The sequence below is a fragment of the Alligator sinensis genome, unplaced genomic scaffold, assembly GCF_000455745.1.
Source record: "Alligator sinensis unplaced genomic scaffold, ASM45574v1 scaffold254_1, whole genome shotgun sequence".
In the NCBI taxonomy this organism is placed as follows: domain Eukaryota; kingdom Metazoa; phylum Chordata; order Crocodylia; family Alligatoridae; genus Alligator; species Alligator sinensis.
The window spans coordinates 2,304,314-2,327,317 of NW_005841953.1; the positions used below are offsets into that span (position 1 = coordinate 2,304,314).

The following is a 23,004-nucleotide window of genomic DNA, read 5'->3' on the forward strand; positions in this document are numbered from 1 at the left end:
TACCACATAGTTTTAAAAATAAGAAGGAACCTTGCTACGTACCTCTCCTGTTGTTTTCTCCATGATCCTACACATCTCCATGCTGGACATGATAAAAGGAACATAAGCCATGCTTCACAATCTCAGAGCAGAAATCTGCCATCCACAACTGGAAAGGAAAAGGTAATTTGTTTTTTTTAATCTAGCATGTTAAATATGGTTCTCTTGCTGCTACTGCATCCCCTCACAACCTAAATGTTAACTGTTAAAAGTAACAGCCAGTGCCCCTTCATAGATAGTTTCTATGCATAGAACAGATTTCTGGTCACTTATGCATATTGTTGTCATTTTTAGTTTTTATGTTATTTGCATTTTTAATGTATTTTGAACAATATGAAGCAAAAGGAGTCTCACTGCTGCCATTTGCTTAGTACAGTTAGCAAGGAAAAGTTCTTTGTCCCTGTTCCCCAAAAAATGTTCTTCTTAACTAACCTTTAAAACATATACTTGCTTATGGAAAGGAAGTTCCTCCCATGCAGCAGGCCTTGTTAAAAAAAAAAATATAAAAAAATCTCCAGGCACAAATCCCAATCAAATGTCCCTTTGAGAACAGTTGTCTGAGGCAACAGAGAACCAGAGTTTTGAAAAGGGGATAATACCAGTGCTCTTTCACTCTTTCCCCTAAGACCTTTTGGGCTCTGTTTGATATGCTATGGACCTTTGGGCTATGTTTGATTGGACCCACTAGAAAAGGTACAAATAATAAAAATAGGGTCCGAATAGAAAGGAGGGTTCAGAGACATTTTCTGCAACAGAAAACACCACCAAGTTTAAGGAACACAAAACTATATAGATCTACTTTGGTTCATCTAAAAGATGCAAATCTCCCCTTCCTTCTACATCGAAAACCTTGCCAGATGTTGTTTCTGCATTCATGGTATTAGGCAAAATAGCCAGATTTCAAGTACTGAAAAGCAGTTAATTTTCCATACTACTTGGTCCTCATTTAAAACATGGTGGTAATGGAGTTGGTAGTAGTTCAGTTAGACGTCTAATTAGTAGCAGCGTAATCTACTGTATCAACATTCCAACAATTAAATAGTAGATGAAGCTAGAGCTTGCTTTCTTCATGAAACTTGCCCATTCTTCAATGTTTTGTCTTTTTGCTGTTGTATAGTAAGAGCTTCTAACAGGACTGTACTTTCACGTGTCCAATCTTGACAATTGCTTCTGTGCAAGGTAGAATTAGACTCTGCATAATTGGCCTTCCTGGATGGTGACAGGTTTTTTAGTGGTGGAAAGAAAGCGTTACTCTTTCAAAATTTGCATTTTCTTGACACTGAGGCTGCGGCCAGATGAGCACAGATGTTTGTTTCCCCAGAAACAAGTAGCAGTGACACACCTTGTGCCACTGCTTCTTGTCCCCAGGGAACACCTGTACCTCGCACACTCTGGCACGTGGCAGGTTAGGTGAGGTAGAATAGGCTGGGGCCAGGAACAGTACTGGCCCCAGCAGTCTTATCCGGGGTCCTGGGGACGCTGCAGCTGTGGCACTCCTGCAGCTGGGAGCCTGACCAGTAGCTGGAGTGTGGCTTTGGCCAGCCAGGCTCCAGTTTTGGCTCCAGCACATGCTTTGCTTTTTTTTGGCATGGGTTTCTTTGACCCCGGGAGATCCTGGGGTCAAAAAATCCTTTGCGCTGCAAGGTAGCAGTGTGGGGAATGCCTGCATGTACGGTGTGTGGCACTGCAGGCATCTGAGGCACACACACTGCACATCTGCACTCATCTGGACGTGGCCTGAGAGTGCAAAGTTAACTGCAAAGCTAGACAAATGCATCTTTTTGCACTAGGTTTGGATTTAAGTCCTAGGATCTTAATGAAAAGGTTCAAGTAGCAGAGCTAATTATATAAAAGCAGTAGTTTAACATTGGTGATGTGAGAATAAATGCATTAAAGATTGTGAGATGCACAAGTGCCATGTCATGAGGAAAGTATGCCCTGATTATGGGGGTGGGGAAATAATTTACTTTGGGTTACGCCTTATCATTTGCACTTTCATGACATTAAGACCCCAATGACAAACTTGTGATTCAGAAAGAATCTAGGTGGTAAGCAATCCCTCTAGCTAAAAGTGAAGTGAATTAATAAGTCAGGGAGACCTGGCACTTTGAACTGGGAACTTTTGGCTTCAAGATTCCATAAGAAAACTGCAGATCTTTTCTTTATACAGTACTCCACTGAACATTTTTTACAGGATACTTGCTTTTGCTGTTTCATCTCCAAGTCTATGAACAGTAATTTGATGTCAGATAACAATAACACAGCTTCTCTGCAAACTGCCTGGCATTAAGTGCTTGTGTATGGCTGATTACTGATTTTTCTTCTCCCAAATTCCTGCTATTGAAGGCAGAGGGATATAATCCACTCTGTGAAGGGCTAGGAAAGTATTGGAAGATAACACTAACATCCCATTGCACAAGCTCACCACCACCACTTGATGCCTACTTAGATGGGTCGCAAATTAGCTGGAGGGCCGCACCCAGAGAGTGGTGGTGGACGGGTCTTATTCGACCTGGAGGGATGTGGGCAGTGGGGTCCCGCAGGGCTCGGTCCCGCACTGTTCAACATCTTCATCAGTGACTTGGACAAGGGGGTAAAAAGCACCTTGTTCAAATTCACAGATAACACTAAGATGTGGGGAGAAGTGGGCGCGCTAGAAGGGAGGGACAGGCTACAACTAGATCTGGACAGGTTACAGAGGTGGGCGGATGAGAATAGGATAGGATTCAATACTGACAAGTGCAAGGTGCTGCACCTGGGGAGGAAGAACGAGCAGCATACCTACAGGCTGGGGAACTCCCTTCTTATCAGCACAGAGGCAGAAAAGGATCTTGGAGTCATTATTGATTCCAAGATGAACATGGGCCGCCAATGTGGGGACACGGTCAGGAAGGCTAATCGCACCTTGTCGTGCATCCACAGATGCATTACGAGCAGGTCCAAGGAGGTGATCCTTCCCCTCTATGCGACACTGGTCAGGCTGCAGCTGGAGTACTGCATCCAGTTCTGGGCGCTGCACTTCAGGAGGAATGTGGACAGCATGGAGAGGGTTCAGAGGAGGGCCACCCACATGATCAGGGGCAGTAGGGCAGGCCCTATGACGAGAGGCTACGGGACCTGAACCTGTTACGCCTCCACAAGAGAAGGCTGAGAGGGGATCTGGTGGCCCGCTACAAACTGGCCAAGGGGGACCAGCAGGCAGTGGGAGAGTCCCTGTTCCCCCGAGCACTACCGGGGGTAACAAGGAACAACAGCCATAAGTTGACTGAGTAGATTCAGACTAGACATCAGGAGGCACTACTTCACAGTCAGGGTGGCTAGGATCTGGAACCAACTTCCAAGGGAAGTGGTGCTCACTCCTACCCTGAGGGTCTTCAAAAGGAGGCTGGATAAACACCTAGCTGGGGTCATTTGACCCCAGCAATCTTTCCTGCCCATGGCAGGGGCTCAGACTTGATCATCTGCTCAGGTCCCTTCCGACCCTACCAACTATGAAACTATGTCTGATCAAGGAGAAGTACTAGGGAGTCTGATGGAAATGCTTCTAAGAAATATTTTTCTACACTATCATATTAAAAACACTGAAAATCACTGTAAAGATTCAGAGTAAATGTAAAGACTAAAGAGAAAAAAGAATACTCCCAATGTAGTACCACTAAAATTACGTTCTCCAAACACTGCTCAAGGGCCAGGATGACATAAAAGCTTTGGATTTTTCTGAGGAAATAACCAGGTTTCTGGATTACTTCTTCTTAGTAATACTGTCCATATAAGGTCCAGGGTATAAGCCTTGACATATGGATATCTGGATGATTCTCAGAGAAAGTTGGAAGTTGCAGGTATGTATCTGCAGCAGGTCCAAAGTCTCTTGAAAAAGAAATCAGGTTTAGCATTGTGTAGAAAAAATTTAATGCAAACCCCACTTGGCCATTAGGTTGAAGCCTGCATATTGAGCACTCAGCTACTGCTAAGCAATCTAGCTTTCAGGTTTGATTGAATTCAAACTTAAGTGGTTAAGACAATTATAATGGACTTCAGCTTCAATACCGGCTTCTGATTCCTTCTCGCCAGGATGATGTCATACTTAAGCAGAAAGAGGTAGTTAGCGGCATTACTCTGAGGTCAGGCAGGAGGCAGGATAGATTTTCAGTTTAAACTAAATCAGAGGACTAAATCAGACTAATCAGAGCTATTGTATTGTATTGTATTGAAGCTATTGTAATCAGCAGCTTAAGCTATGAAGGGACTGCAGGAATCAGAATGTCTAAAATGAATGGAGCTTTTTGTGTTTAATTAGAAACTATTTTAGAAGCTCTGTTTTCTGCAATACCTCATCAGATGCTATGAAGGTAAGCTGTTGCTTTAAAAAGCTCATGTATCTCATGATTTAGTTTAGAAGGTACAAATCTACCCTGCCTTCTGCTTGATGTCATACTTGTCTCATTACTTCATATTTACAATATTGCAGGAAGTGCCATGGAACAGCTTGGCAAGGCCACTGAGAACTCCTCATAAGGCCCTGGAAGGTGCTTTGTTTCTTATTGCTATAATGAGCTTCTTGACCATTTCTCTGAGTTACCATATGTTCTCACATATAACATGGCCCTGAATATAACGCACACCTTATTTTTGAAAGGCAGAATGAAGAAAAATCATCTTTTTTTCAGAGTTAAGGCTGCATAGAGGCGGGACAGAGCCTAATCTTCAGTTGACCCACCCTTTCCTTCTTAACTTAAACTTGAAACCCAAGCTGCTCCTGAAGATGACTATGTAGATCTATGGATAGTCTTCATGGATAGATCTGTGATTCTGAAAAGAGCTAAAGAGTCTCCAAGGCTGTGAAATAGAAGAGGAGAAACCAGAAGCAGCTAGCAGACAGCAATATTGCCCTCAGCAAGGTTAGATTGATTAGTGGAACATCAAGACAAATAAAAAGGAAGGATGATCATCAACACCTCTGGAGTGAAGAACAACGAGCCATTAAATCAACTGACTTCCTCAGCTGCCTCAAAAGGAATGAAAGAAGAGTACTTCTAACCCCAGCAAAAAATCAGCTTCTCTGCTCAATACATGCACCCCAACACTGGGTGGGGCTGGCTAGGAGCCAGGGGGAAGGTGCTTTTATATGTGAGAAAATATGGTACTTTCCTTTTCCAAGAGACATTCCTTTTAGAAAAGAAGAAAGAAGGTACAGCTGATATACTTACTCTTGAAACAGTTCCTCCAGAATTATTGAGCATGACAAAACACTAGCATTTCTTGTACCCCACACTTTCCCTGTGAATCATGGGTATCAGTGGCACTGCCAATAGAACCACGAAGATAGACCGGCGTCTGTAGAGTTAGGTGCTGTACGAACATCTGGTTAAAATTCCTTTTGGTTTTATGATTTTGGGTATAGACATGAGACTTTTATGTCTCTCTTTCTTGGGAGGAAGAACTCTAGGGAAAGTGTGGCTTCAACATAAACGAGAGAAAAAAGTGTAAAAGATGGTTTGAGGCTTTTCTTTTTGGAATGAGTCCTGAAGACAGTGCTTATCCTGCTGTTGAAGAAAGGTAAAGGCAGAGAGCCCTTTAGAAATATTCTAAAGGGCTGCATTAGAAATATTCCCTGTGAAAAAGCAAACTGGTAGATGGTCCTAGCTTCTTTGATGTAAAAAAAATGTTGAAATGTATGGTCTTTGGACGAACGGAAGATCAAAAGATGTTTTTTTGTCCATAGAGATACTCTGAACTTCCCGGTATGAATACCAGTAAACTGAGTGATGATTCACATAGGTTTCCTAGCAGGGATAGTAACAGCAGCTCTAACTGAAACTACTCATGCTGTAGACTACCTCAGACCACAATGCTGAGCTCTGCATGGCACATGTCAGGTTGCTTTCCTTCAGTCCACAACAGTTTCATCAGTGAAAGGACAAAACACAAGTTCTGTCTTTGAAAATGCTCTTTGAAGTTGCTGTGGGGTTGGGGAATGGCTACAAATAGCTCCCTCCTTGATCCAAGAACTGAAGAAATCCATCAGCTGGAGAGGAACTGGAGGGTCCCATCTCGTAACCATACTTGCTGTTGAGCTAGAGCAAGTGGGTGAAAGATAGCAAAATCCTTTGTGGTAGGAGAGTAGAGAAACCTCTTGAACATAGCTGCTCTCTTTCCAGAAATCAACAGAGGTGTGATGGATTGGTTTGGATATTTGTATCCATGAGAGTGGGGGAGACCTTAGAACATAGTTTCTCAACCTGTGATACATGTACGTGAGACACATGCAGTGGGTACGCAGGTACCCCAACATTCTCTCTTGCCCTCTTTTCCTCTCAAAACCATGGCAGAAAATTTGGTGTGCCGCATATTGTGCGGCACTTTAAATTTACCGGTAATAATTTGGTGGGCCGTGCTTTGCACAACACTGAGTTCAGCCCTCCTAGCTTTGGCCTACATCACCTCTAGCTCAGGTACATACTTGAGTTGTGCACCCCGGTATAAAAGGTGGCAACCCTATCCACACCAGATCAGACATCTGTCACATCATGGCCTTATATACACAGACCTTCTTCCAACATATAGTTTCATAGTTGGCACACAGTCTGTAAATATAAAATCCCCCGGAAAATTGAGTGCTGGTGTACTTATTACAATTTTCAGAAGTTAGGGGGTACTTGCTACTTAAAAGGTTGAGAAACACTGCTTTAGAACTTACTTAAATCATAGGGCTGGGTTTGAAGGGACATCTCATCCAAACCTTTACGTGAATTTATATAAATCGTACCCTATCCAGTGCTTATTTTTTACCCACCTCTAGACCTTCTCTATTTCCTTTACATCCTTCTTAAAATGTGGAGCCCAGAACTGCGCACACACTGTAGCCAAGGCCCAGCTAATGCTGAGTGGTGCTCTTGCTTCCCATGTCTTGCACCTAATACTCCTATTGATGCAGATTTTTACAACTGCATCACACTACTGATTCATGTTGAGTTTGTGATCCAACAAAATCCTTAAATCCCTCTTAACAAAGCTACCCTGCACAAATTCTTTATTTTTATATGGTGAATGTAGTTACTCTTCCCTAGGCATAATACCTTGCATTTGTCTGTGTTTTGCTTCATCCTATTGTGTCTAGTCCCAGCTTTCCAATCTAACAAGAGCCTTTTGAATTTAAAATGTTTGTGATCTTCCCAGTTTCAGATCATCTTCATTTTGGTTAGGAAGCTCTATTCTGGCAACCAGATCATTAATAAATGTTAAATAGTGTAGTCCTCTGTGGAGTTCAGACCTATGTCATCTGGCTAATCGGGCTGAAATTTGGCAGTGACTACTTCAGATCTGGGCCCATAGGTCCAGAAAATTGGCAGCAGGATAAGTGGTAGCAGTTTAGCACACTGCCAATTTTCCAGACCTGTGGGGAGCTCCATGGGCTCTGCAGGCTGTATCTGGGTTGCCCCTGATCGAGCCTGTATTTCTCTAGCTAACTTATGAGAAAGTCAGATGCATCTTTATCAAGAGCCTTCAAAAATGCAGAAGTAGCAGAATTGACATCATTGCTAAAAGGATGGGAATCTTGTCATGAAGGAAGGGTATTGAAAATATTTTGCATAACTCTAATTGCCATTAATTGTAGAGCAATTAAACTCTGAAAGGCAGCTATGTGAAAATGGCACCTTCTCCCACAAGATCATATTCTTGTATCCGCTCTATCTAGTGACTAAAGGTTTGCTCCCGTCATAGCAACAGAATCTCAGATGCCACCAAAGCTGTTAAACTGGAACTGCTGGGCCAGATTCTACCCAGTTATACCAAGGGCAGCATTTGTCATTCAAAATCCTTTACTGAAGGTATTACCTGCTGACTGTTGACTTTCAGATCTCAAGGTCATGTTGCAAAGCCAAATGACTTTTCCAAGTTAGTTGCATTTAAAGTTTACTGCCTGTTAAAAGTGTCTGCTATTCTGTATGCTTTGATATTTTTTTTTTAAAATCTGGCTTTATAAGTGCTATTTCAAAGAGATTCACTCAATCTAATAAGATCAGTACATGAACAGAGCTGCATATACTTTTACAATTGCAGCACCAGGCTCCTTAAGGCTCAAATATAGACAGACATGCAGTGGCGACGTGTAGGGGGTGCATGTGCTCCCCGCTTAGGTGATGGGCGGAGGGGGGCAGGCAGGAACACAAGAGTGGCCACAGGGGGATCCCCCCCCCCGGTTGCTGAGGGGACATGTGCCCCCCGACTAAGGTGGCACCAGTTGCCCATGGACATATGATACCAAGGTAGAAGTCGAGGAAGAACTTAAGACCTATCAGCTGATTTGTGGCAACAGTTTTGTGTGCCCAATTCTAACCTGCAGTAAGTGGAAGATAAACTTGAAGTTAACTGCTGAATGAAACCGCTACTTTCCCAGTTTAGCTTGCTTTTACCACAGGATAGACTGGATGCACTAACTGATTACCACAGATCAAATGACACACTGAAAGTCCCCCTGCCCTCCCACTTTTAACTCTGGATAAATTGTTTCTTCTGTCTATGCCCACAGAGTACGTTCATGGAGAATCCAGCCTATTTTGGGACAAGTTATTTGAATATTTCGTATCAACAGCAAATGCTGTTCTGCCTTGAGATAAAAATAGTGAAAAGTTACAGTGCAATGGACTTGCACTATAAAAACATTCAGAGTATGAGTCTATATGATGACACAATGCAGCACTTCGTGGAGATACCTGAACTCGCTCTTATCCTGGAAGTTGAGTGGTCCCACCTAGTGAAACTAGCCTAGCTAATATGAAAGTATGAGACCTATTGCAAGGCTGATCCAGAGGTTGGATGAGTAGCATGGGGCCAATCCACAGGCCAGATCAGGCCTGCAGCCCTGTGCACTGAATCCAGTGCCTGGAGCTGAATCAGCTCTGCATTGTTCTGTGCACACCAGCACCAGGCCTGCATATTTCACAGTGTGGGTAAGGGTCAGGCTTGTATGCCACATGCAGTACGTGGCACCAGGCTGGCACATGCAATATGTAGATCTGGTCCAACACCTACCGGTGATGCAGCAGACTGGATAGAAGTTCTGTGGGCCAGATCTTTGATACTGCACTGCTTTATGGCAGGAATAACATAAGTATACTTCTCCCAGGCCTCAAACTAAAGTTGGTATCAAATGCCATCTTGCTGAAGGCAAGAGCAGAGCACTCTACCCTCACTAAGGTGATTTTACAATTTCAAGGTTCACTAATTTGACAATTAAAACAGCCTGGTTTGAGTGATTATGAAAACTGAACCGGCTTTATGGCTTGTTCTGTGCTGCTCTTTGCTAGCAGGTGGGTGGGAAAGAGGAAAGTGAGGCTCAGTTCTCTTTCCTGGCTGCATAGAGGAGTGGAAAGCTGTCTTCCCGCACATCTCTTGTAGCTGCCAGTAAGTCTGAACTCCAACTTTCCTCCACTTCACAGGAGTTCTGGTGAAACTAAGACTCTTGACTATGGGGATGGTCTGCTAACAGTTACCAGCCTAAGCAAAACTGCACATGCTGTTCCTTATGGAAAGAAACGCAGTTTATGATCCAGGTCTGCAAACATATGCAACTATTTACAAGCATTAACTGCAACACTGCATTTCTTCCCTTTGGTCCTTCAAAATGAGATGCTTTAGCTTGTAGCTCTAATTTGAAGTTGCTTGTTTCTGCTTTAGCCTCTGATCCAATTTCATATTCATTACTCTAGTTAGCCTTTGTAACTCGCTCGCTTTTCTTTATTAAAATAAGGTGTCACTTTCTTCTTTCCCATATGGCTTGACACTATTTCCATTCAGCAGCTGACTAAGCAAACACAGCCTAGACCTTTGATATAAGATCTGGCTTTTCAATGTAGTTGGTACCAAGGCTTCCTTCTCCCGAAATGTGAGAGGTATCCCCAGGCTGTAGCTTAGATACTGTCTCTGTAATAACCAGCTGGGTCTTTTCAACTTGCATACTTCATCATCCTGCTCAAAAGGATTATATTCTTTAAATCCAACTCCCTCCCCACAAAAAAATACCAAAAACAAACAAAAAAACCCCAGACTTAACATCTATTTAGAAGGAAAACAATGAAACACAGGAAAACCTAGAGCTGCATTGCTACCTCTGTGGTTTTCCTGGTTTAAACCTTAAAAAATCTGGGTAACAATCACCAATTGACTCTTTCTATGCTGGTACACTTTCAAGTGTCCTACTACTGCTTGCATTCATTGTATAAAAAAGCACGTTACCAAAAAAGGTCCAGTTATCATTAAGTCCTTACCACTGCTTACAGTGGTGGCACCAACAGCATCTCCACCCTGGAGTCTAACTCCACCAAGCGTCCATCTCGCCTGTTTTACATGAACAACCCAAGACTGTTTCGAACTATTACATTTCTTCACAAATTACAAGTCAGCGACGCAATAGGAATGAAGAATTAATACCACAATACTCATCAGTAATTAAGAATTTGTTGGATACACAAATTTGTGGTTCTTTTTCTTTGAAAATGAGTGGATCGATTAAAAAGGTCTTTCTAGCCTCTTCTAATCTTCTGAAAGTTATTTAGTATTCAAGTTAAGAAAATAATGGCAGTTCAATCTAACTCAAAGTAAAATATGAAGTCCTTTTGTGAGATGTTAGCACATGTCCAAAGAGGGAAAACAAGGATAAAAACTTTGAAGTTACCATGGTATTTTATTTACAGGTCACACAATACATCTTATATTACAAATGGCTTAAAGAAACAAACAGAAAAAGTAAGCTGAAGTAACAGTTTTGGTATTTTGAATTAGGTTTTCTTGCACTAAACTAACTTCTGCAATAAAGGGTACTTAACTCTGTTAAGCACAAATTAGTTTAAAGTTTAAGTCGGGCTGTGTTCATTTCATTTGTAAATAGTAAACCAAGTTTTGATCTGAATAGGTTTCCTGGAATTTTTTGTGTCACAGTACACTTCATGAGTATGAAGAACAAAACAATGCTTCCTTTTTATGGGGGAAATAAAAGAAGCATTATCAAATATTTTCCCATCTACATAAGTTCGTTCTGGGCCATTTCATCCTTAAATCTAAAACAAGTCATCAAAAAATGTGACTAAATTTTTTTTTTCCTCTATTGGAAATTAAACTTAGGGGCAGATCTTGTACTTTGGGATCTGATGGAATTTTCTCTCAATAAAGACCACAGGAAAGACCCTAGTTATCTAGGCTAGTTAATGTTTAAAAAAATACTTTTTTACTGAGCATTTACAAATCTAAGTGATCTGTGTATAACATCTTCCTCAAAACTGGTACCAACTCCTGCTGCAAACACAACAAGAAAAGCAATCTCAAAGCATCGAGGTTACATTAAGACTCCTTCCATTCCTGTTTAATTAGGCATCTTATGCCTATTACGATGAGAGCAAATCATAATTAAACTTGAAACAATCATTTAAGGAACAAGTACAGAAGTTGTTTTTAAAATCTATAATTAATCTTTCCAGCAATTATATTTGCACTCAAAATAAGTATCCCATTAATTTAATTTTCTGTTCTTTTTTCCTAGATCATGAATTTGATTAATGTATCTTTTCCTGGGGTCAAAGCCATGTAACTGCAGATGTTTTCAGTCACTGTCATATTAGCACCATCATGTTTAATTATTTTCTTCTCTTGTAACATTAACAAGAAAACTAATGAACTATTAAACCTTCAGTATGTCCAAGGCCAAAATACTTTACTATTTTCTTCTGCATTGTAGAGCACTTACTTTTTGATGCTGGATCCAATTTTTTCTAGCGTATCTTAGGTGCAGCATAGATGGTGTCAGCCACAGGGAAAAGGGAGCAAAGGTAATAAAGCCACCTTTGTGTTGCCCATATTCTGAATGAACTGGGGGCTAGAATGGTTCTTGGAAGTTTCTGACCAGTCCCAGGGGTTACTTTTTTTTTTTTGCAGCCTGAGAACTGCCCAACAAGCTATTTCTCTGCCTGAAATCAGTGTGCACTAAGGAGACACTTCCTTCCATGCATTAAGTTTACTTGGAATGGGAGTAGAGTGATTACACTCTTTGCACCACATAAATCCTCTAAGCTCCTCACAATACACTTCGGGTGTTTGCACGCTGGCAAGTGCCATATATAGGATGGAAGAGGGGGATCTCTCATCTTGATTTGATGTATGAGCATAATTCAGCCCCACCTCCAGATAACCTGTGCTGTAGGCTGCATGCTTTCAAATGTTAGGCCAATATTCTGTAAACTAAATAAGTAGAAAATTGTACAATGCACTCTCCAGCAACAACGTGTGAAGGAACTCACAGTTCTCAACAGGCCTGTTTCTGATCCATTTGGAAGTCAGCTTTTTAATCTTTTGTATTTATACATATACAGTTAAGACTGACTTTTTTTTAATAAGTTAGTGTTCTGTTAAGTATTTTCAAGACTAAAATTAGTCAAGTGATTTCATATTAACATTCATTAAACATGCCAAAGTTTCAATGTAATTGTCACAATATTTCAGTCCTTACACTGCGGTACCACTACGTATGTACACAAAGGAGATAAGTGAAAGGAACATCTTGCTGGCTTAAATTTCCCTCCAAGTAGGAAGTGGCAAAGAGGCTCTATGATCACTTCTTTAGATTTTGTTGTTAGATCATTTGTTCTTGTAATCTATTTTTTATTCTGACTTACCTGTTTTTTTTTTAATGAAGTATCACCAGCATTTACTTTTTGAAGTGTAGCAGCTTGGCATTTAATCATGCATTTCCATCCCTGACAGTTGTTCAAGGGATTTGAAAGCATTTTGCCTGACTTTATTAAAAATCATGGATTTTGTTTCTATCTGAGAACGGTGGGATTTTTTTGTTTAACGAGTAAGTTGTAGCTGACACTGTCCTGTCTTAAGACACTAATAAAACTATTTTCTCTTGATTTTACAGGGGAAATGACAAAACTAAGATGTGCGTACAAGAAAAACTGTCCAAACAGAGTGTCATTATATAAAGTGTTTAATTTTTGAACATAGGCTACTCAGGTCACAAATATTTCTTTTCAGCTTAGGCAGCAAAATTCTCCACTGAGGGCAACTTAGATAACTGGCAGATTTACAGGGATATCTTAAGCAACCAGACTCACCATTTTTCCTATGCCGATGCTCAATTGCTACCTAGTTAGGTAAGCTTTTTTCCCCCCACACACTACAATGCAGTAATTAGGCATAAATTAGAATCAGAGTATTAAATAAGACAACTTTGGCTTCTATTTTTGAAAATCCAAAAAGTCACTGACAAGACTACATTTGCAATAGCCTAAGTAGAAATTTCACTTTTTAAAAAGTAATAATTAAACACGCAGTTACATAATGTACTGACTTATCAACTGGATAATCAGTTGGAAAATTGTTTCCAATATGGGCTTTTAAACATTCATAAGTACATGCAAAATAGTCGTACCTTTCTCTCTGCAGAAGAGAGAGCGCTGTTCTCAGAGAAAAAACATGCTGGAATCTCTAATATTAGAACTGGAGCAGTGGTTTCTGGTAGCAATTTCAGCTACAGTCACTATCCGCTGTTCAAAGAGATCCAACTCAAGTATTAAAATGATCAAAGGAATAGCCGAATATAAAAGGGGTTAGTTGGCACCATCACAATTTACAGAGAACATGACCCAATATAAAAAAATTGCTGCTGTATTAAATACTGGTCATTTACATTTGGTTACTTTCTATAACGCTTCTAAATATGTGGTAAGAGAAGACAGTGTCAGCTTTTCACACAGAATTAATTAATTGCTGTTGTTGACATTTAAAAGAAAAATTCATATTTCCGTCTTAAAAAAAAAATCTAACACCCAACAGGCCAATATAATACAGAGCCGAAATGGCGGGATGACTGGAATATTTAATATGCCTCTTGGGAAAGAGCGAGGTGAAGGAAACCTTTTTTTCCCTCACATTAGTGGTCAATGTGGGGACTTAATAAAATCAACATGGGGACTTATTTCAACAAGAGAAAACCAGGTAGCTACTAAGTGGTTGGTTCATCTGACGTAAATGACAAATGATATTTTAAATTATGGTCTACTGAAGTCTCCTATAATGACTGATATTTTTATGCAGTGTAACTATTTATATTTAGCACTATTCTTTGTTTCAAACCACAAAGTACTTTTAAGGAAAGGGGTACACGTACAGGGAATTTTTGCAGACCTTAAGCTTACATGTTAAGGCACTTACCATTCAAGTAAAATAGTTTTCATATAAACCTGTGGGAGATGGGGAGGATTATTTTACTAGGACATCCACTTTTTGAAAGGAAAGAAAAATAACATTGACCAATATTTATAAAATGGTTGCATCAAGAGAAAGGTTGTGTTTTATTATCTGAAATGAGCACAAAGTACACCTTCCACAATAACACTGAAAGCAGTGCAAAGACTGACAGTGACCTTTGACTAAAGGTAGTTCTGTAAAAAGAAAAATACCAAATAAATCAGTGCCCTGCTTTGATTGTTGTAAAATTTTTTTTTTACATAAAAGTTGGTCCAAACTTACAAAAAAAGCACAAATGTGCATAGTTCAGAAGTTCTGAAAGAGTGCCGTAAAAAGCTGATGTCCCTAAATTTAGCATCCACTTAAAACTGCCAAAATACAAAATAAAATTCAGAACTAGAATCTGTGACCATGTACAATCAATTTATCTAGTATTCAGACAGCATGAGTTTTAAGCATTTTTTTTAATTTTCCTACTGTATGCAAGACCCTTTTCCACATAAAAATAAAGCTGTTGAATTAACATTATTCAAGTCTGTTGGACTGCTGCTTTAAACGGCAGCTAGAAAAAAAGTCTTTCCAGATAAAAATGATGTGCCTGAGGAAAAACAGATACTCAATATGGTAATCCTCTGCCTCGCCCTCTGACTGTTGATGTGCTAATGTGTCCCCTGTATCCCTGGGAATATCCAGGTCCTTGGGCAGGAGAAGTCCAAGTTTGTCCATGCAGGTGACTAATGCCACTAGGGTTTTCCTGTAGATTACTTCCATAGCTATAGTTGTGCATCTTTGTGGGTAAAGAATGAGTACTCTCTGACCCCGTGGAAGTGTCACCACTGTTTCCCAGAACTGGGATAGGGCCATGGCTATATTCAAATCGATGGTCCTTATCAGCACTAAATAGCATGGGACCAGTGTTGAGGTAAATGTCTCCATAACCAGTTACTGAGCTGGAAAATGGTTCTGAAAAGGCAGAAGATGGAGGTGCAGCCCCAGAGTGAGATGAAGCAGTACTGTAGTTATCCAAAGACTGAATATCTGAGTTTCCAATGTAGCTCCTCCTTTCCAATGCCCCAGACGATCCACTTCCTATTCCATCACTACTACTGTAATGGGCAGAAGAGAAGGAAGATGAGCCAAAGTTATCCTTGTAGTCTGGACCTGGTACGTAGGAGTCTCTTGCCTGATAATCCACACTAGTTTTTACAGGCTCCTCATCTGTTGTCTGAGCCTGGTGCTGAGCCAGCAGTTGTAGGAGAGCTGCTTTCACTCCTGCATGAGGATCTGTTCCTGAAGAATTACTAATAGGCAAATGCTGGTTCTCTGTCCGATAGTCAAGGTCTTCATCAGTGAGAGGTGGTGGTTCTGGTGGCTCAGGAGGACGTTGGTCTGGGGGCAAGATGCGAGGGCGCTCTTGTTCTGGCGTGCGGTTTAGAAGCCTCATCTCAGGCTGTCTAACCACATCATCTTGACCTAAATTGATTTGAAAGAAAGGAAGAGTCTTAGAAAGAATTCTGGATCTCCTAGTCAAAAAGCTCCAAGGCCAGAAGGGAAAGACCACTTAGCTAGAACACCTTAAACTCTGCCACAGCACTTAAAAGGAAATCAAGTTGAAGTACAGTCAAATTTAAAAGCAACTGGGGCAAGGTGCTTTGGAAAAACAAAGACCTGGTTTACCTCACCACCCAATTTAAATCGGAAATGGCACATGACCCTTAAATGCTATTCCAAGAAGTGCAGAAGAGTGGACAGAAAACATGAACCAAAGCACTTTGAGAGATGGGTCCTGGGAAACAGAAGGGCTTCTACCAAATGTAACAAGCAGATGTCATATCCTCTGTTGTTGCCATTGTAGGTCTATACCTTCTCTTTCTCTCCAAAAGAATCATAAAAAGAAGAAAAAGAAAAAAAATGCACACAGGGTCGAACTATTAATTGGGCCCTCTGCAATCTTACTTTTGTATTTGCAGCATTTTTGTGCATGCAATAAAAATCTTAAGTCAGACTTTATTTCAGTGCAGCAGTCTTTAAGCATTTTTAGTGAATTTGACTCAGGGTCTTTTCCTCAGTTATACGATTCTTCAGTGGGATTTTGTCAGGCCAATAAGCAGCTTAAGGTTTTTATCAAAAGCTAGCAACTCATTTAGTAAAGAAAGGTTCTGTTCAAAAACTAAACCAGAAAACACATGTGGTCAAATTATAATCAAAACAATACCATACCTTACAAAAAATTTGTGCAGAGTTGCCAACACCATTTACCAACTGAACCAAAAGGAAGTATAGCTGAGGTAGTCACCTAATTATATTTAACACAACTTCTGACAAGTGTGAGGAAGCTGTAGCTAACTATTTGAGGCGTACGCGGTACTATGTCTCCAAACTGTCCCATTTTCACTTCGCAAATAGAATTTCCGTAGATGCGGCTTGCTCAGTTAAAACTTATTATTTGGGGTAGACCAGTTTTATTTCTGAAAACAAAAGTTTACCAAAAAAGTAAACGGGTGCATATGCCCTATTAAACCTTTTGGAGGAATTAGCTTTTGCTTTGTTTGTAGAGCATATGCACAACGGGGCTGCAGTTTTGACTGAGGAATCTAGGTGCTCCCAAAATAATGCTAATGAAAACACCAGAGTATCGGCACATCTGTCAGCAGAAAATTGTGGACACAATCAACTTTCCAAGTGACAAATGGAAATGAAACCTCTTCGTTTCAACTACTTCACTTTCAACCCCATCCCTTCCGCACATGTTCTGTGCTTTCTAAGTTGGTACAATTATGCATCCCCCAGGAGTGTAAAGCATGTTAACTCTTATCCCCCAAACTAATCACGTTTCCTTCTACTACCTAGCGGCATGTAAGACTGTCAGTACCTGCAGAGGAATACAGTGATTTGATCAGATGTGGGTAAGCAGGAACTGGAGAGTCCATCTCATCCCGGTTACCAGAGACAGGAGTGCTGGGCTCTGGAGGCTGCCTGAGTTGCAATGACATTTCATTTCCTGATCCATTCTCTTTGTCTTCCAGTATAAGATCTTTCTGTTTTGTTTGCTGAGCCTTTATTAACTGAGACAACAGAACAGCAAATGCACTCTGCACAGCCGCCTGGGTAGCATCAGTCTCAACTTTAGGCTGATTCAGCTGAGCAGGTGGTACAGGAGGCTGAGTGACTGCTGGCTGTTTTAAAGACTCCTGGTCTGGTGGTGGTGGTGGCAGCTGTTCAGACTGTTTTTCACCTGCTGCTAGAATTCCAGCAGGAAGGTTTAATTTATTTAGTTGCTGCTGAGTCTCTGGGTTTACTTTAATATTCAACGCTTGGGCAAATTGTGCCAAATTAACACTTGTTTTAGACTGTAGCAAATTTAGTAGGATTGCCACTTCATTCTGGTTTAACTGCTGTCCAGTGCTTGTTTTCACTAAAAAGAAAAAAAAGAAAACCAACAAGGTTAGAACTTACTTAGAATTGTCAGACTTTGGTGACTCCAAATCCAGATCTGTCTACCAGGGCTGCTATAATTGGCAAAGTACGGTTCTCTGACAACACAGACATGGAAAGTTTTTACAAATTAATTGCATTTGGAGGAGCATTTATAGGAAATGGGATAGCATGATCCAATACTGAGAAAATGGCTTAAAGGGGTTGCATACACACACACACATGCACACACACAAAAACGAACAGATGAAAACCATCAGGTTTGAGCTCAACTTTCCACAATACAATTAAGCTGGGGCTTAAGGCCACCTGTTCCAGGCAGCTGTAAGATTTCCAGTTCCTACAGAATTTCCTATCTTTGACATATTACATCCCTTTGTGAAAAACTGGCCATCTGCAAAACACATTTCCAATCATATCCTCTCCCATCCAGATGCTGAATTTATATTTTGACACCTGCTAAAGTGACCAGGCTCTAATTGACCCAAAAGCTAACAGCATACAAACAAACTGAAAAAGGAAACAAGAGCTGAATGGACAAAGTTAGTTATGAACATAAGACTAGGAGTAGCAGGCAAATAGTTTTGTGAACATAAACGGTCTTCATTATTTTTTAATAAAAACAAGGAGTTTATTTGCCACAAGTGAAAGGAAAGTGTGAAGAAGCAAGGAAGTCAGAACATGCAGGTGTAGGGGGGGTTATCAGTGAACACGTGGTTTTAAAACTTCAGAGCAATGTGTCATTAGCTGCTGTTAGAGGCGGCAGGCACAGATTTGAATGTTAGCAGCAAGGCAATGACGGAGAAGCTAGAAAAAAAGTCTAAGTTAAAAGTGATACTGAATTTTGCGTTCTGAGACCTATGAATTTAAAAGACCCAGGACACGCCTAGAGTCTTCTCAAGCTGAAAATGTGCTGTATGGATGAAGCAGGATCCCTTTTCCATGGCTTACTGATTAAGTCACTCAAAAGAGACTTAAGTCAAGCAGAAAGAAATGGCTCCATACTACACTCGCGTACTAACACTGCAGCTGCTAACAGGGAATGCCACAAAATCCAATTCATTCCGATTACAGATCTGCCAGTTATGGAAACATAAAAAAGGCCTGGGATACAAGCTGATTTAATTTAATTAAAAGACACAACTTCTAATGAAGCAAAAGGCTCAATATCTTCCTATTATAGACTTTTTTATCTGTCAAGCCAATGTACAGCTCTCAAACATGAAACTAAAGGAATCTCAATGCTTTTCATGATACCCAACAATTGTTTGAGCAGTCAGGGTGTTTAGATTGTTAGTAAGGGAAATTAAAAGCTGGGGGCACAAAGAGGGCACAGTTGGGAGCATAATGTTGCAGAATTAAATCAACCTGATTGTTGATGTGCACTGTGGTGCTAGCAGTTGGAACGCAGTGAAAACAGGCAATTCGGAAACAGTGACATTTTAATTGGCAACGCAACAAGCTACCTCCTCAGATTCTTTGCACATTCTCTTGATGTGTTAAATCAGCCCTGTAACAAATATCAGGTCTGTTACTGATTGATTACACGGGATTTGAATTATGGCCTAAGGACTAGGAAGAGATGATTTTCCCTGGAATCCAGATTTGAAATGTGCAGGAAATATTGACAATAGGCTGAGGAGGATAACTGCTGTATTAGTGTGCCTAGCCAAAATGTTTGTTTAAAGATTCCTCTGAAACAATCTGCATCCTGGGAAACTGTAGCAGTTTCTACTTAAATAATTTCAGTGAGTCCCGCATAAATATGTTAAGCTAAGAAATCCAATGACAAGGGTTCCTGTTAGAACCTAAACATCAGCAATTAATCCAGGATTAATATTTTTTCTGCCCAAAATGAGAAATGTGAATGCTTGGTGCACAGTCACAAGTGCAGCCATTTAAATAGTGCACTCATGTCCAGGTCTTTAGCATGTCTCCCAGGCAGTTTTACATACTTCTGATATGTTTGCTCATCAGCATTGTTCCACAGCTTAAGAGCGTACATCAAAAATGTTCACTATTACACAAAAGTCTCTCTGCTCTACTACATATTCTTGACCTTGGTGCACCTTTTATATACTTATATGTATGCAAAGAGCAACACAGGTCTGAATGATTAATTTTTGCATTAGTTAGTTAATTCATTTGATATGTGCCATTAATACTATATTAGTAATGATTAATGCAACTAGTACTCTGTTCAGTGGCCACCTGTTATAACAACATAAAGAAAATAACTACCGCCATTGGGACCCTTAACAAGTTTCTCTATAATATTTGACATTTTGTGGGAAAAATTTTCAGGACTAAGCAAAGCAAAGTTTAAAAGTCTTGCCAAGATTTCCAGCTGAAGTGGAAGAAGTGGCAGAATCCCACAGCTGTTTTACAGGGAAACAGGATGAACAGCAGCAAGTAGTAAAAAACTTCACCAGTCAGAAAGTGAATTACTGCATCACTTCATAATGTACTTGAAGCCCCTGGCCTTCTGTTAAATTGAGAGTTGATTTGGGGCAACTGTCTATCCAGACAGAATATCTATTTATTGTCTTTTAATTCTTGGACCTCCCACTTCAGTAACATTGTATACTAGCTTGGAGCATCAAAAGCTTGTTTTGAACCTTACATGCTTGTTTCTTTGTTAACTATGCATTAGGTTTAGCTGCACTCTTTGTTATGATGTACCATGTCTGTCCTTCAGCATGCACCCTAAAAATGTGTGGGCAAAAGCAGATGCCAGGGTACCAGCACTTGCAGGAGACTACTACTTTATCCCTCTGATTGTTTGCAAATCAGCATTTTCTTCTTGGTAGTTTACAAGCCACCAAGCAAAACACTTGAGGTTTGGTTTTCGCTTTCATGGCTGAAGGTCATGAAGACCACAGAAGTAGTTCTCTAGTTTTTGCCATTGTATTAGGATTTCCCTCATTAGCTAGTATCTGCATTCAACACTGTCAGATGGAAGAGACTTGCAAAAGCAGATATATTTAAACAAGGGAAAAGATTAACACAGCCCAGGGAACAAAATAACTTTACTGAATTTAAAACTATGTTTGTCCTGCCATCCTCTCTCTCCACCTTTTCTTTACCAATAACGCTGATGCATCGTAGGAGAAGCTATGTAACTGGGACTGGAGCAGCTAGCATGGACACCATAGGGAGCCCCCAGCTGAACATAGATAAAAACACCCTCAAAGTATTAGTAGTTCAGATAGCTGAGTTTTGACACAAGGTTAAAAGCTAATAATGCAAGTCATATTGGGAATGCCTGCTTACTGAGGACAAGGATGAATGTTTTGGCAATAATATTTTGTCCCTTTTAACAAGCCAAAAGTTCCTAGGAATTTGAAAATGTTAACATTAGTTTTCTAGGTGCGTAATCAGCAAGGCAGAAGACAATTAACATCATGAAAAAATGACAAATAAAATATTACTGACCAAGTGCTACACTAGAGTTGCCCTGAGTTTTGAGTTGGGAAGAAGTTTGCATGCCTTGTGGGGTGTTGGTTCTGCTCTCATCCATGCCTAAAGACATATCCTTCCTAGGCATTTTAGCTGCTGTTGCATCGTCACTCATTCCCATCTGCTTCTGCCTTCTTCGTTTCTTACTCCACAGCTCATGGCAATCCTGCCATAAAGGAAGGCTGAAAAGAAGTGTAGTAACATTTAGTTTTCTCTGTGTATGAAAATTCATCACATTAGAATAAATACTCAATTTAGGATTAAAAAAAAACTGAGTCTTTCTATTGGGAATCTGAAATATGTCTTAAGATCATAAATGCAAGCAAAACCTCAAAAACGTTCCCCGTGGGAAATGCACTTGTCAACAGCCTTTATTTCATAGTAAACATTCTCCTAGGAAAAGAAATGGCAGTTAAAGCTACCTGCCTGGAACTGACAATTTTCTTTATAAAAAGGAAAGTCTCCGTAGTACTCTCAGATGGTTCCCAAGCTGCGGTCTGCAGTTGATGCCGGCCTTTTCCACTCATACCCACCCACCCACACTATAAAACGGAACACAGTGATGATCAATGACAAATCTTGATTCTTGACAAAGGCCTGTTGGTCCAGAAAGTTTGGGAAACACTGCCCCAGTAACTTGCAACCCAATCAGCCACTTATCTTTGAACATCTGTATTAAAATTATGAATTTTGCTGTTCAATCTGATGAACAAGAAGCCGGGTTGTTCTACAGTATCAGGACAGTGCATATGATATTTATGCAGTTGGTTGTTATGTACTGAGGTCTTCCCTTTAATAATGGCTGAAGCCCTGAGACAGGTCTCTCTTTTCCTCCTGCTGCTAATGCCAGAGGAAAAGGCAGCCAGTCTACACTGTGCTCTACCGCAGACACTCGCTCGAGCGTCTAGTCAAGAAGCACAAACAACTAAGTAAACTCAGTGCCTTTCTTCTTTCTTCTTCTGCTCTCAGGGCATAACTGGTTCATTTTTAGGAAGCTGTTTTTTCAAGCTGGAGGGCTGAAAGCAACCAGCCATGGTATGGCACACAAACAGTATATGTTATAGTAGAAAATGCTTTAAACAAAAGAACTAAGGGTCTACCACCTATCTCATTAAATTGCTTTCATTTAACTGCAAGTCAAATGCAGTAAATAATTACCTGCATGTAACTGATTATCTGTAGCAACTCATAGAAGGACTTATCTATAGAAACAGGGATAAAATGATGGATGGTAACATTCACTTCTGGGGTGTCTAGTACAGCTGCTCAACATGCAGAAGACCGGAAATATTCCTGTTTAGCTAAGAATGTATAGTCTTAAAACACATCTGGCTCCATCCTTGCTGACCTAACACTTCTAAAGAAATCAATCTATAAATGTATCAAAATAAGATCAGGGGGATGGGACAAGCTGCTAACTCCCCTTGTAAAGGTTTCACCCCTGCTGAGATCCATTACTGTTCAGCAGAAGCAGGCATAGCGCATGGAACAAGATACGTGGTATACTCAGTATTCTCTTGATGTATCTAGTAACAATGGACAGGAAGGCATACATCTACCCCTGCAAAACAAGTCATATTCAAAAACACATCTGCTCTCAATCTGGCAGTCAGGAAGGGAAGCCAGCAAGAGCCATTCCAACTGAGAGAACAAGGCAGAGCTTTGTTGGGGAGCTAGCTCAACCCTGATTCTATGCTTGCCACTCCTGCCTACAAAAGGACCCCTGCTCTCATCTACCAATAGGAGGGAGACACTATGGCAAGTACGCACTTCTATGACTGACGGTTTGTTTTGTGTTTCCCACCACCTATAGAAACATGAAGTAGA

General features: G+C 40.5%; 1 protein-coding gene across 1 annotated transcript in view; it reads right to left on the reverse strand.

The window, feature by feature from the left end:
• Positions 1 to 10,703: 10,703 nt before the first annotated feature.
• CDK13 (cyclin dependent kinase 13) overlaps positions 10,704 to 23,004 on the reverse strand; it is a 105,223-nt gene continuing 92,922 nt past the window's right edge. The window contains 3 exon segments of the mRNA XM_006020437.2: positions 10,704 to 15,756; positions 17,156 to 17,698; positions 21,154 to 21,359. Of these exon segments, the coding sequence (XP_006020499.2) occupies positions 14,900 to 15,756; positions 17,156 to 17,698; positions 21,154 to 21,359 (1,606 nt within the window). The 3' untranslated portion in view covers positions 10,704 to 14,899.